Source organism: Erinaceus europaeus, chromosome 3, assembly GCF_950295315.1.
Source record: "Erinaceus europaeus chromosome 3, mEriEur2.1, whole genome shotgun sequence".
NCBI classification, from domain to species: Eukaryota; Metazoa; Chordata; class Mammalia; order Eulipotyphla; family Erinaceidae; genus Erinaceus; species Erinaceus europaeus.
In genome coordinates this window covers 75378527-75396803 of record NC_080164.1, presented here as the reverse complement: position 1 = coordinate 75396803, position 18277 = coordinate 75378527, and the positions used below count along the sequence as shown (strand labels likewise).

Below are 18277 nucleotides of genomic sequence, written 5' to 3'. Positions count from 1 at the left end.
CCTTCCAGATAACAGCTGATCACCATGACAGCATGCCATGTCAACCAATTGTCCCCAACTGCTAACCTCCTCCTTACCCTGGCCTTAAAAACAGCACCTTTTATGCTAATAAACAGACTTGATCAGAATCCTGTCTTGTCTCATTTCTCTCTTGTGTCTCTTGTCCCCATTCCCTCTCCCTTGTCCTCACTCCCTCTCCTAAGTTTACCCATGTTGAAGGTTCCGCAGGACGGGACACTATGTAATTAAATAAAAATTTAAAAAAATTAATTCCGTTGTGATCAATATCTGTAATGTGTCTAATTTCCTCCATAAAAACTGTGTGACACAGCCCTGCTTGCTGTGTAGATAAGGTCAGTTAAGATGCCTGACTACTTTACAGAGTTCCACCCAGTACAACTGCCACATTTGCATGGCCATCTCTCATGACAATAAACACTTAGTCCTGTACACTCAGTTTTATATAGACAACTGAAATGAAACTTGTATGTGAATCTTTACAAGCCCAGCCCAGATCCTGAGCCCAGACTTAGCACTGAAACAAACATTTAGATCACTGTGTCTATCAAAAAAATGATCTTGGAAATATTCCATATTTACTCCACAGAGGTATATACATTTGTTAGTAGCTGAGCATAAATTGGAGTCATCCTTACATGTATGTGTTATGGTGATAAAGTCTACCAAGTTAAAAGCTAACACAAAGCATAGATACTAACTCAACTGTGATGGAGAGAGGAAAACAGAAAGTTGGAGAGAGAATGCTATTCACTGTAGGAACAGCTGGGAGTTGGTGGGAATGGGGCAGAATACTCCCGACTGCAACAATATAAGGGCTTATTTCTCTTTCTTGTAACTGTCCAGGCTAATCTACCCCTTGAGGTTATCCTGGAACCCAGGTACACAACTATCCAAAATCTATGGGTGAAATCGAGGAACTTCTGTCAACTACAATAGAAAACCTATTTTCTTTTAATTTTTTTAATTTAATTTAAAAAAATTTTAATATTTATTTATTTATTCCCTTTTGTTGCCCTTGTTATTGTTGTAGTTATTGTTGTTGTCGTTGTTGGATAGGACAGAGAGAAATGGAGAGAGGAGGGGAAGACAGAGAGGAGGAGAGAAAAACAGACACCTGCAGACCTGCTTCACCGCCTGTGAAGCGACTCCCCTGCAGGTGGGGAGCCAGGGTTCGAACCGGGATCCTTATGCCGGTCCTTGTGCTTTGCGCCACCTGCGCTTAGCCCGCTGCACTACAGCCCGACTCCCTAATTTAATTTTTTAACATTTATTTATTCCCTTTTGTTGGCCTTGTTTTATTGTTGTAGTTATTGGATTGACAGTTGTTGGATAAGACAGAGAGAAATGGAGAGAGGAGGGGAAGACAGAGAGGGGGAGAGAAAGAGAGACACCTGCAGACATGCTTCACCGCTTGTGAAGAGACTCCCCTGCAGGTGGGGAGCCAGGGGCTCGAACTGGGATCCTTATGCCTGTTCTTGTGCTTTGCGCCACTTGTGCTTAACCCGTTGAGCTTCAGCCAGACTCCGTAGGAAACTTATTTTCTATCTTGCTTTTCAATAACCTCTAAATGACTTTGAGTTGTCTGTTCTCCTAGGATTTGGTGACAACAATCATGGAAGCATTATGACTGCCTTTGAGCCAGATACCAAAATATATCATGGGTATTCCCTTCTTTTTCTAGCGTTTGCCCTTCTTCCGTAGCCAGTCAACAGCGTCAGGTTGAGCACAATAAAGTCATTATAGAATCTTGGAATATCAATTACACTTAGCAGACCTTTTTTTGTTCTTGGGGGGTGGTGGTGCATATTTTTTCCCTTACTGGGCTCCATGCTTATACTTCTGCCACCCTGTGCATAACCTTCTTCTTTTTAATATTTTACTTAAATAGTGAGAAAGAGGACAGGGGTAAATAGCATAATGGTTATGCAAAAATACTCATAACTGAGGCTCTAAAGTTCCAGGTTCAATCCCTTGCACCATCATAAGCCAGAGTTGAGCAGTGCTCTGGTAAATAATAATAATAATAATAAATATATATATATATATACACACACACATAACCCATACGTGTGTGTGTGTGTGTGTGTGTGTGTGTGTGTGTGTGTGTGTGTGTGTGTAGGAGCGAAAAGAGAAAGAAAAAAACACCTGCCGCATTGTTCCACAGCTCACAATCCTCCCTCCCATCCTTTACACCCACAGGGTGTCTGGGGGCTCAAGCACAGATCCCTATGCACAGTAAAGTGTACTTCTACCCAGTGAGCCTTCCCCCTGCTTCTACTTTAATGCTATCTAAAACAAAATAGACTCATTTTCTGCTTGGAACCCCAAAGCACGATATCAGAACTCTTGACTTACAGATTCACCTTGCCAAGGAACTATTTGTTTTTTTCTCTTTAATATTTATTTATTCCCTTTTGTTGCCCTTGTTGTTTTATTGTTGTAGTTATTATTGTTGTTTTTATTGATGTCGTTGTTGGATAGGACAGAGAGAAATGGAGAGAGGGGAAGACAGAGAGGGGGAGAGAAAGTTAGACACCTGCAGACATGCTTCACCGCCTGTGAAGCGACTCCCCTGCAGGTGGGGAGCCAGGGGCTCGAACTAGGATCCTTGTGCTTTGCACCACGTGCACTCAACCCACTGCGCTACCGCCTGACTCCCAAGAACTATTTGTTATTGATAAATCAAGAACTGTACATGTGAATTTTCTGGAGAATAATAATTTTTTTCCTCATTTTTTTTCTCAAGCAAGCAAGGTAAAGTTTTTCTGTTGTTTTTTTTTTTTTCTGGATTCTACTTTTTTTTGATAGGAGATTTAGAATAATATAGAATTTTTCTAAATCCTAACTCTTGTAATTACTGTTTCTTTGACCTCAAGCCCCATGGGGAGCTGAGCGGAGGTGTAGCGGGTTAAGTGCACATGATGCGAAGTGCAAGGATCGGAGTAAGTGTCCCAGTTTGAACCCCTGGCTCCCCACCTGCAGGGGTTCACTTAGCAGGTGGTGAAGCAGATCTGCAGGTGTCTTTCTCTCCCCTCTTCATCTTCCCCTCATCTTTCAGTTTCTCTCTGTCCTATCCAACAACAATAACAGCAGCAACAACAACAATGATAAACAACAAGGGCAACAAAAAGGGAAAAAATAAAAATTTAAAAAAGTGTGTACACATGTGCATGATCATACTGAAGGATGTAGTGTGCATCTTTACAAAATCAAATACATAGATTATCTATTCAATAAGCCTTCAACTGCATAAAAAGAATGAATTCTTCAACTTCAACAAAATAGTCAGTTAAAAATATCATACATGACTGCTACATCTTGCTACTTAGTATATTACTAAACATTAGTGTGATAGAAGGTTTAGGTTATATTGCACAGACACCCATCATGGGAGGATAGGCATTGTATCAAAGTGACAACATCAAGTTGCAAATCAGTATTTCCTTCATGAGGCCATCTTCTAAAAGGTAATCTGGGGTGGGTATAGATAGCATAATGTTTATGCTTAGCGACTCTCATGCCCAAGGCTCCAAATTCCCTGTCTCAGTACCCCTACACTACTATAAGCTAGAGCTGACCAGTGCTCTGGTAAAAATCACATACATACATACATAAAAATTTAAAAGTAGGGAGTCGGGCTGTAGCGCAGCGGGTTAAGCGCAGGTGGCGCAAAGCACAAGGACCGGCATAAGGATCCCGGTTCAAACCCCGGCTCCCCACCTGCAGGGGAGTCGCTTCACAGGCAGTGAAGCAGGTCTGCAGGTGCCTATCTTTCTCTCCCCCTCTCTGTCTTCCCCTCCTCTCTCCATTTCTCTCTGTCCTATCCAACAACAACAACAATAATAACTACAACAATAAAACAACAAGGGCAGCAAAAGGGAATAAATAAATAAAATAAATATTTAAAAAAAATTAAAAAAAAATTAAAAGTAATCTGGCCCCTTTATTCCAAGAAGGATTCAAACTTGCCATCACTTTGTTGGAGCCTTTCCACATTGTTCTCCTGATGAGAACATGGTGAATAATTGCCTCAGAGCCTACAGACTATAAATGGGACTTGTTTAGAAACTCACAGGGCCCAGCCAGCAGTGCTGCCCAGCTTGGCAGAGAAGCTGAACTGAATCTGGAGCTTTGGATCCTTAGGGTGTGAGAGTTTCTTTGCATAACTACTATATTATCTCTCCCCCATCCTGCTTTATCTCTTGGTCAGGAGTGAGTGGTTAAGCTAAGAAGTCTACTTATAGTTTAAAAGCCTTCAGTCTCCCATAGCCTACAGGGAAGAAAAAGAACAAAAGAGGTTTTTTGTTTTTTGTTTATTTATTTTCCCTTTTTTTGCCCTTGTTGTTTTATTGTTGTAGTTATTATTGTTTTTATTGATGTCATTGCTGTTGGATAGGACAGAAAGAAATCGAGAGCGGAGGGGAAGACAGAGGGGGAGAGAAAGAGAGACACCTGCATATCTGCTTCACCCCTTGTGAAGTGACTCTCCTGCAGGTGGGGAGCCGGGGTTGGAACCAGGATTATTATGCCAGCACCACCTGTGCTTAACCCACTGTGCTACCGCCCGACTCCCTGTTGTTGTTATTGATGTCCTCGTTGTTGGATAGGAAAGAGAGAAATGGAGAGAGGAGGGGAAGACAGAGAGGGGAAGAGAAAGAGAGACACCTGCAGACCTGCTTCACTGCCTGTGAAGCGACTCCCCTGCAGGTGGGGGAGCTGGGGGCTCCAACTGGGATCCTTACACCAGTCTTTGCACTTTGTGCCACGTATGCTTAACCCACTGCACTACCGCCCAACTCCCCAAGAAAGGCTTTTAACTGCTTCTGTGCTCCAACTCAGGGACTGAAATAATATTGAAACAACTGTTCATTTCCACAACTGTGAACTCTTTAAGTACCTTACTTAGACACAAGTCAATCCAGGCAAGAGTGATCAGTAATTTGAAAAGTAATGAGAGAGGGACCTCATAACATACTACTTAGAATGCCAAGTAATGGAAATCCCTGAATAGTGAGACATTCTGAAAGGAGCATGTGGATGTAGAAGAAAGGACCAGGGACAGATCTGGTGGATCCCAGCTGACAACTAGACAGAGGAACTAGTCAGGGTTGAAGTCAACAGAGGCTAGAAAAACACCCAAGGAGCAAGAAATGCAGATAAGGGGCAGGCAAAACTCCAAAAATAAATAAAAGCCTCTATTCTAGCAGGGTGTGAAGACATTCCCAGGAATTAAAGTGAGGTGTCACCTGTGGCTAGTATTCTTTGAATATTTTATAACTTTGTTTTATGTATACCCTTGTTTTCACATGCCTTCTCTCCGTGATACCTGCCCCCTTGCCCCCCACCCCCATCCTCAACAAGGTAACATGGTAAAGGAGATGCTGTTATTAGGTGGAAACAGGTCCAGTGTTTAAATGGTTTCCCTAAAGTACATGGTTAAGGAATTGCAAAGCCAGCCAAAAGCAGAGGCTTCCTGACCCCCAATCCAATAGTGTTTTCTCAACATCCTGATATCTAAGTAAAGGAAGTGGCAGCAGTGAGTTATTTTGTTTTTGTTTTTACTTTTGCTTTGTTTATAGTAGAAGAATTTGAATATGGGTGTAGGCTGAAAGAGTTTGACTTTCTGCAAGAGCCTTTCACTTTATTTTCAAATATCATTGATTATGAAATAATTTCAAAATTACAGAAAAGTTACACCCACCAGTCTAAGTTTTTTACTTTGCTGCAATTTTTTTTATTATTGTAGTTATTATTGTTCTTATTGGATAGGACAGAAAGAAATGCAGAGAGGAGGGGAAGACAGAGAGGGGGAGAGAAAGATAGTCACCTGCAGACCTGCTTGAGAAGCGACTCCTCTGCAGGTGGGGAGCCGGGGGCTTGAACAGGGATCCTTACACAGGTGTTGCAATTATTTTTAAATATATTTTATTTTGATGGGAGGAGAGGTGGAGGTATAGATAGAAAGAGAAAGAGACACTAGAGCACTGCTGAGTTTTGGTTTACTGTGGTGCAAAGGACTGAAGCTAGAACTTTGGAGCCTCAGGAATGAAAGTTTTTTTTTGCAGAACTGTCATGCTATCTTTTCCACCCAGGAAAATTTTTAATGTCTATGCCAAGTAAATAATACACACATAAGATCAACACAACGGTTGGCACCTCAACATACTTCAGCTCAGACTGTGTCCAGAGACTTCACGTGTGGAATGACAACCCTTCAGCTTCATTACTCGGGTGAGACCTTTCCTTACATAGTATTCTCTAATTACATCCCAGGTGGTTCACTTTCTAACAAAGACCCAAAACCTAGATATACACCAGTTTCTGTGAGAGAGAGCATATGTTCACACGTATCCATAAATTACTGCAAAATATATACCTGAAAGCAGAAGTACACTAGAGTTTGCAGCGAGTACCCCCCTAACGCTTGCTCCCCACTATTCCAAGCTTTGGGTCCATGATTGCTCAACAATTTGTTTGGCTTTGTATGTTAACTCTCTTTTCAGTCACCAGGTTCCAGATGCCATCACGCTGCTGGCCAGGCTTCCCTGGACTGAAGATCCCACCAATGTGTCCTGGAGCTCTGCTTCCCCAGAGACCCACCCTACTAGGGAAAGAGAGAGGCAGACTGGGAGTATGGACCAACCAGTCAACGTCCATGTTCAGCAGGGAAGCAGTTACAGAAGCCAGACCTTCCACCTTCTGCAACCCACAATGACCCGGGGTCCATGCTCCCAGAGGGATAGAGAATGGGAAAGCTATCATGGGAGGGGGTGGGATATGGGGATTGGGTGGTGGGAATTGTGTGGAATTGTACCCCTCCTACCCTATGGATTTGTTAATTTATCCTTTCTTAAATAAAAAATAAATTTAAAAAATATATACACATAAGATAAAGCCATTGCAGACTTTTCTAATAATCTAATGTATAAGAATCTAAGTAAAATATTTATTATTTTTTAATTTTATTTATTTATTTTGGAAGGTAACAGAAATAGAGAGGGGAGGGGGAGATAAAGAGAGAGAGAGAGAGAGAGAGAGAGAGACATACAATACTGCTTTACCCAGGTCCTTGAGCACTCTAGTATGTGTGCTCAACCAGGTGTACCACCACCCTGCCCTCTAAGTAAAACGCACAGAGGTGCACTAATTATTTCACATCCTAAAATCAAGCATCTGCAACAAAATGGGCATTCCTTTAGGATGATGTCAATCTTTCCATCATTCTTTGAGGAGTATTTAACTGCCTAGCACTTCAAAAATGTCTTAGACTCATCTTGTACTTTCCCTGGAAAAGAGGTGGGAACTAAAGGTAGCCAGACAACAAGAGCATATGGGTGAGTTTATTCAGAGACCATAGCAAAGCTGTGACACATGAACTTGTTGATGTGGATTGCCTGGCCCACACAGTCACCCAGGCGCAATCAGAATATCATGAACTTTCTCTGGGTCTTGTTTTCACTTGATCTAGATTCAAAGTCCAATTAGGAGCATTCCAGTTGGTTGCCTGGCTGAATGCCTATCTCTGAGCCGTGAAGAAATAGAGGGAATGTGGGTGTCTGTCTCCACCAGCTATATAAAGAGGAGAGCCTCAGTCTACCAATATTCTCTGTAGTAGAGGACTATGCAGAAACAAGAACATGATTTGAACACTGGATGACCAGTGATGCCTCCCTTTGTGTATAATTCATAGTTAGGGAGATGGAGGTACAGATGGAAGGTAAAGAAAAAGTTGGGAATATTATGCACCAAACCAGCATGCTGGTAAATGTTTGACAGTTGGGGAGGGAACAACAGTTCTGAATCATGTTGTTGGCCTATTTCTGTTGTAGAAATACTTCCATCGTGGCCAGTGTCAACTAAGATGAAATTGAATGCTTAAGTTAGGGGCCAGCAAAATAGCTCACTTGGATAGCTTTGTGCTGCTTTGCTGTGTGTGCTTCCCAGGTTTGAGCCTGACTCCCATTGCACTGAAGGAAGCTTTGGTACTGTAGTCTCTTTCACTCACTTATCTCTGCCTCTGTGTTGCTATTGAAAAATAAATACACTAATTAAAATGATTTACTTATTGGGGCCAAGTGGTGGTGCACCTGGTTAAGCACACACTGCAATGTTACAATGTACAAGGACCTACGTTGGAACCCCCGTCCGTACATGCAGGAAGAAAGCTTTCTGAGTAGTGAAGCAGGTCTACTTGTGTCTCTCTGTCTCTCTCACTCTCTATTTCCCCCTCCCTCTCAATTTCTGGCTGTATTTAGCCAATAAATAAAGATAATAAAAATCATTTAAAAATATACTAACTGTGTAATTGGAACTCCAAAGACTTTTCTTTAGCTTAATTTTGTGTGTGCACTAACATTCCCTAGTTTTTGTGTGATCATTCTAAGAGTTGCTGCAAGATTACAGTGGATGTGATCTTTTAGCATGTGCTTTTATAAAAAGTGGTAGCTCCAGATGATATAGCAATCTACCTTATATAGAGCCTTCAGAAACTGTGAGTGGAGATGAATGCAGTGTGTGACCGGTGGTGATAAATGTATCTTTGTGTGTGAGTGTGCATGGTAGCTAATGTGCATGGTACTTGTGTGAGGGCCTGGTAGCTAATGTGTGTTTGAGATCCTATATACCAGCATGTACCAAGAATGTGTGTGTAGTTTTAATTATACTGCAATGTATACTCTGGTGTGTTATTTATACAGTACTAGTACTGTACACTGATTTTCCCTCCTTGTGTTTGCTGTTGCACACTGATTGCTAAGGGTGCATCAATTGTAAGCATCGAATACTCCATACTTTTCCTTCCCTGTGAATGGAATGAGAAAAGCCTTCTTTCTTTGCTTTAGGCAGCTGTCATCTCTTTGTGGTGACCCCATCTGGGTCACCTTAAGAAAAAAGTGTAGCAAGAACCGGCGTAAGAATCTCGGTGGGGGGGGGGGGTCGGAAGGTGGCGCAGTGGGTTAAGCGCAGTGGGTTAAGCGCATGTGGCGCAAAGCGCAAGAATCCCGGTTTGAGCCCCTGGCTCCCCACCTGCAGGAGAGTCGCTTCACAGGCGGTGAAGCAGGTCTGCAGGTGTCTATCTTTCTCTCTCCCTCTGTCTTCCCCTCCTCTCTCCATTTCTCTCTGTCCTATCCAACAACGAACAACATCAACAATGGCAATGATGATGACCACAGCGAGGCTACAACAACAAGGGCAACAAAAGGGGGAAAATGGCCTCCAGGAGCGGTGGATTCATGGTGCAGGCACCGAGCCCAGCAATAACCCTGGAGAAAAAAAAAAAGAATCCTGGTTTGAGCCCCGGGCTCCCCACCTGCAGGGGAGTCGCTTCACAAGCGGTGAAGCAGGTCTGCAAGTGTATATTTTTCTCTCCCTCCTCTGTCTTGCCCTCCTCTCTCTATTTCACTCTGTCCTATCCAACAACGATGACATCAATAACAACAATAATAACCACAACAATAAAACAACAAGGGCAACAAAAAGGAATATAAAGAAATAAAGTTAAAAAAAAGAAAAAAGTGTAACAGATTTCTCACTCCAAAAAAAATTACTTATTTAACATAAAGGGGGAGAAAGAGGAAGAGAGAACCCAAACATCACACCAGCATCTTTGATGCCTGATCAAACTCAGGACCTTATACAAGCAAATTCCATGCTCTATCCACTGCACAGCCTCCTGAGATGCCAGATTATGGTCTTTAATATGTAGTTTATCTGTGTTACCACTTTCCTGAAATCTCCATTCACAATGAGTACAAATTGTCAGGGAAGATTTGTGTTCTAATTTATTTCCAGACTTCTTCCATCTCTTCAGCCCTTGTTAGGGAGTTTCTTTCTTTTTTTAAAATTTTTTTATATTTATTTATTTATTTATTTATTTTCCCTTTTATTTCCCTTGTTGCTTTTTATTATTGTTACAGTTATTATTGTTGTTGTTATTGATGTCATCATCATTGGATAGGACAGAGGGAAATGGAGAGAAGAGGGGAAGACAGAGAGGGGGAGAGAAAGATAGACACCTGCAGACCTGCTTCACCGCCTGTGAAGCCACACCCTGCAGGTGGGGAGCTGGGGGCTTGAACCAGGATCCTTACACCAGTTCTTGCACTTTGTGCCACCTGTACTTAGCCCACTGCACTTAACCTGCTGCGCTACCACTTGACTCCTATCAGGGAGTTTCAAAACCTTCCAAAAGTGTGGTTGGAAAAACAGTTTAACTGGCTGTGAGCTCAGACCAATACGAACTCAAAGGTTACACAGGCTCTAGTGCCATATATATATGTATGTATGTATGTCCTGGGTCAGGTGGATGGAGGTAAATAGTTACTTCTACCCACAGAATTTTTCTCAAGAGTGGGAGCTACTTTCTGCCCTAATCCAACTTTCTAGTCCTTTTCTCTACTTTGACACCATTTTCTCAGATAATGGTTTTTTAAAAATTTTATTTATTTTCCCTTTTGTTGCCCTTGATGTCTTTTTGTTGTTGTAGTTATTATTGTTGTTGTTATTGGTATCATCGTTGTTAGATAGGACAGAGAGAAATGGAGAGAGGAGGGGAAGATAGAGAGGGGGCAAGAAAGATAGACACCTGCAGACCTGCTTCACCGCCTGTGAAGCAACTCCCCTGCAGGCAGGTGGGTAGCTGGGGGCTCTAACCAGGATCTTTAGGCCGGTCCTTGTGCTTTGCGTCATGTGCGTTTAACCTGCTGTGCTACCGCCCGACTCTGGAGACAATGGTTTTATCTAACTTCATGCTAGCTATCAAATTCAAGCAAAAACTACTGTAGTCATTGCCCATAGAAACATGCCTAAAATGGATTTCTGAGCTTTCTTCTACCAGAAAAGCCCCGATCTCATCTTCCCTGTTCCTACTTTTTGGTTCCTGTTCATTAACCATTTTGTCTCAATGTACTGCCATCTTTCAGACTTGATTCCACCCTGACTTCTCTGGGCAGACAACCTCACCAATGTGTCCTGGAACCTCACCTCTCCAGAGCCCTACCCCACTAGGCAAAGACAGAAATAGGCTGGGGTTATGGATTGACCTGCCAATACCCATGCACAGTGGAGAAGCAATTACAGAAGCCAGAACGCCTACTTCCTGTACAACTTTGATCCATACTCCCAGTAAGGGAGAAGTAATAGGAGGAAGAGGATAAGAGGGCTCTGAACTTTAGCTCGGTCAGGTCCCAGAGAGAGGGGACGAAAAAGATAAAAATTTTGGACGTAGTAATAGGGTGATGTAGGGCTTGGAGGGGAAGAGAGAAATGGACCTGGAAGAAAAAAGGGGTAAATATGTACAAATGCAGATGGATAGTTGTAGAGATGACAGTTGATCCATATCTGAAACTTTGAGAGAACCGTAGTGGTTTTCAATGGAGGGATTAGGGATTCAGAACTCTGGTGGTGGGAACGGTGTGGAATACCCTGTTGACATGTAATTTTGTAAATCACTATCAATTCACTAATAAAATTTTTTTTAAAAAAGTAGAAAGAGCTCAACTGGTAAGAACACAGATTTATATTATATTATATTAGTGGTTAATGATTTACAGTACAGTTGTTGAGACTTGAGTAAACTTTCTCATCTCACCACAATAGGTGATCAATCACATCCATATGATCTTAGTCAGTTATGAGTTCTTAAATGTATTTTGAGACTTGACTGATAAAATGTCTGACATTCTTTTTAAAAAATAAAGTATTTTGGGGGGCCAGGTGGTAGTGCAGCGGGTTAAGACCACATGGTGCAAAGCGCAAGGACCGGTGTCAGGAGCCCAGTTCCAGCCTCCAGCTCCCCACCTACAGGGGGGTCACTTCACAAGCGGTGAAGCAGATTTGCAGGTGTCTATCTTTCTCTCCCCCACTCTGTCTTTCTCTCTTATCTCAATTTTTCTCTGTCCTGTCCAACAACAACGACAGCAATAGCAACAATAATAATAACATCAACGATAAACAACAAGGGCAACAAAAGGGAAAAATAGCTTCCAGGAGCAGTAGATTCCTAGTGCAGGCACTGAGCCCCAGCAATAACCCTGGAAGCAAACATATATATTTACTTACTTTTGCCTCCAGGGTTAACACTGGGGCTTGGTGCCTACACTAAGAATCCACTGCTCCTGGAGGCCATTATTCCCATTGTTGTTGTTGCTATTGCTGTTGTTGTTGGATAGGACAGAGAGAAATATAGAGAGAAGAGGAGACAGAGAGGGGGGAGAAAGACACCTACAGACCTGCTTCACTGCTTGTGAAGTGACCCCCCTGCAGGTGGGGAGCCTGGGGCTGGAACCAGGATCCTTATGCAGGTCCTTGTGCTTCGTGCCATGTGCACTTAACCCGCTGTGCTACCCCCCAGACTCCTATTTATTTACTTTTAATGAGAGAGATGCAAAGAGAAAGGGAGGTGGGAGACCAGATCACTGCTCAGCTTTGGCTTATGGTGGTACTGGGGACTGAACCTGGGACCCTTGGTGCCTCAGGCATGAAAGCCTATTTGTATAACCATTATGCTGTCTCCTCAGCTGCTCCTCTGACATTCTTTAAATTTGTAGTCTCATTCTTGGAAGTTTTTCATGTACACTGAGAACTGACCTATATGGGGAATCTTTTCTATATTGTTTATATACATAGGACCTTTTCCGCTCTCTCCTTCTGAGTGTGTGTGTGTGTGTGTTAGCAGGATTATTGCTGGGGAAGAGCACAAGTCTTGTATGCTTGAGGATCCCAGTTCAATTCCCAGCACCTAAAGTACTGGGAATGGTGTTCTGACTTTTTCTTTTTTTTAAAATTTTTAAAAATATTTATTTTATTTATTTATTCCCTTTTGTTGCCCTTGTTTTTTTTTATTGTTGTAGTTATTATTGTTGTTGTCGTTATTGGATAGGACAGAGAGAAATGGAGAGAGGGAGGGGAAGACAGAGAGGAGAAAGATAGACACCTGCAGACCTGCTTCACCGCCTGTGAAGCAACTCCCCTGCAGGTGGGGAGCCGGGGTTCGAACCAGGATCCTTATGCCAGTCCTTGTGCTTTGCGCCACCTGCGCTTAGCCCACTGCACTACAGCCCAACTCCCGTTCTGACTTTTTCTTTCTCTGTCTTTGACTCTCATGTGAAACTCTCTCTCTTTTTTTCCCAAGAATTTTTATTCATTTTAATGAGAGAGAGAGAGAGGAAGAGAGAAAGAAAGACAAGAGTGCTACTCAGCTCTGGCATATGATGGTACTGGTGATTAAACCTAGGACTTCAGAGCCTCAGGCACGAGAGTCTTTTGCATAACCATTATGCTGTCTCCTTAGCCCTGAAATTCTCTATCACATGTGAAATAGATAAAATCAAATCTTTAAAAAGAAGAAAAGGGGCTAGAGAGACAGCATAATGGTTATGCAAAGGACTTTCATACCTGAAATTGTAGGTTTCAGTTTTAATCCCCAGTACCTCCATAAGCCAAAGCTGAGCAGTGCTTTGTACTCTCTATTGTTCCATATCATCTCTTACTCATTAAAATTAAAATATTTAAAAAAGGTGGAGGTAGATAGCATAATGGTTACGCAAAGAGACTCTCATGCCTGAGGCTCCAAAATCTTAGGTTCAGTCCCCTGCACCACCATAAACCAAAGCTGAGCAGCGCTCTGGTTAAAAAACAAACACCTTCCACAAACGCTGGAAAATAGCTCACTTGGATAGTGTGCTTCTTTGTTATGTGTGTGACTCAGGTTGAGTCTGCCCCCCCCCCCCCCTGCATTGAAGGAAGTTTTGGTGCTGTGGGAATCTATCCATCTGTCAGTCACAAAACAAAAGCAAAGCAAAGGGAAGTAAAACAACACAACATAACACAACACAACTGGGCTGGGTGGTTGTGCAACTAGTAAAGTGCACAAGTTACCATGCCTGTGGGCCCAGTTCAGGCCCCCAGTTCCCAGCTGAAGGAACTGCAGGAGCTTCATGAGCAGATGTCTCCTCTTTTCTCTCTCACTGTGTCTCCTCATTCATTCTCAATTTCTCTCTTTTTTAAATAAAAATTTTCTATTTATTTATTATTATTACTTTTATAGTTATTTATTTATTCCTTTTTTGTTGTCCTTGTTTTTTTATTCTTGTTGTAGTTACTGTTGTTGTTGTTATTGATGTTGTTGTTGGATAGGACAGAAAGAAATGGAGAGAGGAGGGGAAAACAGAGAGGGGGAGAGAAAGATAGATACCTGCAGACCTGCTTCACCACCTGTGAAGCGACTCCCCTGCAAATGTGGAGCCTGGGTCTTGAACCGGGATCCTTGTGCTGGTCCTTGCGCTTTGTGCCACCTGCGCTTAACCTGCTCGCTACCGCCCGACTCCCCCTTATTTATTATTGGATAGAGACAGAGAAGTTGAGAGGGGGGAGAGACAGATATAGAGAGAAACAGACAGAAACCTTCAGCTCTACTTCACTCATAAAGCTTTCCCCCTGCAGGTAGGGACTAGGGCTTAAACCTGGGTCCTTGTGCACTGTAGTATGTGTGTGTGCTTAACCAGGTGTGCCACCACCTGGCCCCCTCAATTTCTCTGTTTCTATCCAATAATAATAGTAATGATGGAATACCACTCAGCTGTTAAAAATGATAAAGTCACAGAAGAAAGGAAGACATTACTGTGAAGGACTTTTTTTTTTTTTTTTTTTGCCTCCTGGGTTATTGCTGGGGCTCAGTGCCTGCACCACAAATCCACTGCTCCTGGAGGCTATTTTTTCCCCTTTTGTTGCCCTTGTTGTTTTATTGTTGTTGTGGTTATTATTGTTGTTGTTATTGATGTCGTTACTGTTGGATGGGACAGAGAGAAATCGAGAAGGGAGGAGAAGACAGAGAGGGGAGAGAAAGATAGACACCTGCAGACCTGCTTCACTGACTGTGAAGTAACTCCCCTGAAGGTGGAGCCTGGGGCTCAAATCAGGATCCTTAAGCCGGTCCTTGCACTTTATGCCTTGTGTGCTTATACTGTGCGACCCCCTGATATTTTTCTTTTTTTTTGAAAGATAAGTGAGACCTAACTTTTTTTCATAATAGGGAAAATCAGTATGTAGACTAAAAAAATAGAGAAAAAAATATATACACATTTCCGTTGCTATAGATTCAACAATATGTGCATCCCTGATCTTAGAGTTTATCAGATTCTCACTCTAAGTTATGGTTCTGATCCATATGTTTTTTTAACTTCTTTATTGGGGGATTAATGTATTATATTCAACAGTAAATACAATAGTTTGTACATGTATAACATTTCTCAGTTTTCCACATAATAATACACCCCCCACTAGGTCCTCTGTCATCCTTTTTGATCCATATGTTTCTATACATCTACTAGAGATTGCTATCACTTCATGGGCAACACAGGAACATTTGATTAAAGAAAATTGATGAAATCATCTCCTTTGAGTCATCTAGGGTTGAACTAGCAGGCACCATGTTAAGTGAGATAGAACCAAAAGAGAAGAACAAACACTAAATGCTCTCACTTGTAAGTGGGAGGGAGGAAGAACACAAAATGAAAAGTGCATGTGGCATGGTATATTGCATCAAAGTAAAGGACCCTGGAGGGGGTGTCAGGCGGTGGCACACTGGGTTAAATACATACAGTACAAAGTACAAGGATTCCAGTTTGAGCCCCCAACTCTCCACCTGCAGGGAGGTTGCTTCACAGCGGTGAAGCAGGTCTGCAGGTATCTATCTTTCTCTTCCCTTCTCTATCTTTCCCTCCCCTCTCAATTTCTCTCTGTCCTGCCCAATTAAAAAAAAAAAAAGCTAGCTAGCTGCCAGGAGCAGTGGATTCATAGTGCAGGCACTTTGCCCCAATGATAACCCTGGAGGCAGTAAATAAAGGACTGTAGGGACGGAGTGAGTGGAGAGGTGGAAGAGAACTTTGGAGTCTCCTACTTTTCTAAAAAAAAGATTTTATTTATTTATTAATGTGAAAGATAGCAGGAGAGAGAAAGAACCAGCCATCACTCTGGTACATGTGCTGCCGGGGATTGAATTCAGGACCTCACGCTTGAGAGTCCAATGCTTTATCCACTGTGCCACCTCCCGGACCACTGGAGTCTCCTATTGCATAATGAAACTGTACTCATTGGCTGCATTGTAAAGCATTAATCCCTTCAACAACAACAAAAATAATAAAAAGACGAGCTTTCATAGTACAGGCAGTGAGTCCTGGTGATAACCCTAATGGGAAAAAAATTATTTACATGGTGGGTGGGGGAGGGTGCTCAGAGTATCACTCCAATATATGCAGTGCATGGGATTGAAGCCTGGTGTCATGCATGCAAGTGCTGTGCTTTACTTGTGGAGCCACCTTCCAGGTCCACCATATTAATTAGTTAAGCCAACAAATTTCCCCCTTTAGGGCTGGCAAAATATCTCACTTGGATACTATGCTGCTTGGCCATGTAAAGGATGTGTGCCACAGCTCTGCTCCACTGCTTTGGCCTTTTTGTATAGTGTTCCCATGTGGTGGCCAGGGACTTGAATCTGGGTCCTTGTGCATGGCAAAGTGTGCTCCCAACTGGGTTGACTATCTCCTGGTCCCAAGAAGCAATTTTGAATCCTGTTTTCTCCCTCTCTCCCTTTTTTCTCTTTTTGCTTCATTCTCATCACATTTATTTCTATATTTTTAAAGTTAATTGCTTAGATTTCTTTCTTAGTTGTGCACATTCTATTATTGTTCATCAGAGACCTCTGTGGGACTTTTTTTTTACTGCCAGATTAACTCAAATTGCAATTCATCTTTTTATTTCTTTTGTTATGAACTATACGTCCTCTCTTGAACCTGAGCTGTTATTATTTCTTTTAAAATTTCTTTTAATTTTTATTTATAAAATGGAAGTATTGACAAGACCATAGGATGAGAGGGGTACAATTCCACACAGTTCCCACCACTAGAATTCCGTATCCCCTCCCCTTTCCTGATAGCTTTCCTATTCTTTAACCCTCTTCGAGTATGGACCCAGGGTCATTATGGGGTGCAGAAGGTAGAAGGTCTGGCTTCTGTAATTGCTTCCCCGCTGAACATGGGTGTTGGCAAGTCGATCCATACTCCCAGCCTGTCTCTCTCTTTCCCTAGTCGGGCAGGGATCTGGGAAGACGGGGCTCCAGGATCGTCCTTCCTTTTAGCCAGAGCAGTGTTCAACTCTGGCTAATGGTCGCATGGGGGATTGAACTTGGGATCTCTGGTACCTCAGACATGAAAGTCGTTTGCATAGCTTTTATGCTATCTACCCCGCCCCACTTTGCCCTCCTTTAGGTACTCAAGTTATGGGCGGAGAGCTGAGGTGGCTGGTGCCTTAGCCAAGCGCAGCACCCGCTCCACTTTAGGGGGCACTGTGTGTGCCAGACACAACACTGGAGACTTTACCCCCATTCTCGTAGCCTGAGCAGTGGGAGTGATGACTGTATCCCATTTGGACATATGAGAAAGCCGAAGCACGGAAAGCTGAATAGCAGAGCCAAGGCTTCATGGTTAGTAAGAGATAGACATGGACTCCAAGACGTGCTTTTACGCACTGCCCCACGAACTGTGACCACTAAGTATGGACTGCGAGCTGGCGAGGAGAGCCTGAAGGGTCGGGGACCGAGAAGGGACGTTGGAGACCTGAGGAAACTGAAGTGGTTGTCTGGGGAGCGGCGCAGGAGCGCAAGTGTAGTTGTGCGCACCCGGCGGGGCTTCCCGACCCGGGTTTTCCGGGGAGGGCTCAGCTTGGCAGGTGGGAGCAGCTGTGGGCGGGGCTTCCCGGGCCAGGTGAGGCGCGGGCGAGCTGGCGGGAAAGGCAGGTACGCGCGGCCCCTGCAGTGAGCGCGCAAGTTGGAGCTCCCAGGCTGCTGGGCGAGGCACTCCAGGAGTCCTGGGACCGGCCGGGCTGACTGGGTCTCAGCGGGGGCGGAAGAGCGGGGAGCCGCGCCCGGCCCAGCCCAGGTGCAGGTCCCCGGGGCGGGGTTTGGGAACTGGCTGAGGGGGGCGGTGGGTGCCGGTTCGATTGGAGACCAGACGAGCCCGGTGGCGCGCGGAGGACCTGGGCGGCCAGAGGCGCGGACTTCGCAGCATGTTTTCCCGAAACCACCGGAGCCGGGTCACCGTCGCCAGGGGCTCCGCCCTGGAGATGGAGTTCAAACGCGGCCGTTTTCGTCTGAGTGTCTTCAGCGACCCGCCGGAGGTGAGCGCCCCTTGCCCCCGCCGCCCCTGCCTGGGCTCTCGCAGCCCCGCGCCCGCCTCCGCTGCTGCCCCGGCCCCGCACGCGGCTC

At 43.8% G+C, this 18277-nt stretch overlaps 1 protein-coding gene across 4 annotated transcripts in view; it reads left to right on the top strand.

Annotated features, from left to right (window-relative positions):
* The first annotated feature begins 7664 nt into the window (after nucleotides 1-7664).
* The window catches only part of RTKN (rhotekin), a 34638-nt gene continuing 24025 nt past the window's right edge, over nucleotides 7665-18277 (top strand). Inside the window, exon 1 of one of the 4 annotated variants that reach the window (XM_016188261.2) lies at nucleotides 7665-7738. Coding sequence is in view for 2 of the 4 variants with exons in the window: in XM_060187550.1 (XP_060043533.1) it covers nucleotides 18079-18189 (111 nt within the window). In the remaining 2 variants the exon portion in view is untranslated. Of the gene's footprint in view, nucleotides 7739-17065; nucleotides 18190-18277 lie in introns of those variants that run through there. The other 3 variants (XM_060187550.1, XM_016188259.2, XM_007523353.3) reach the window with 3 other exon arrangements.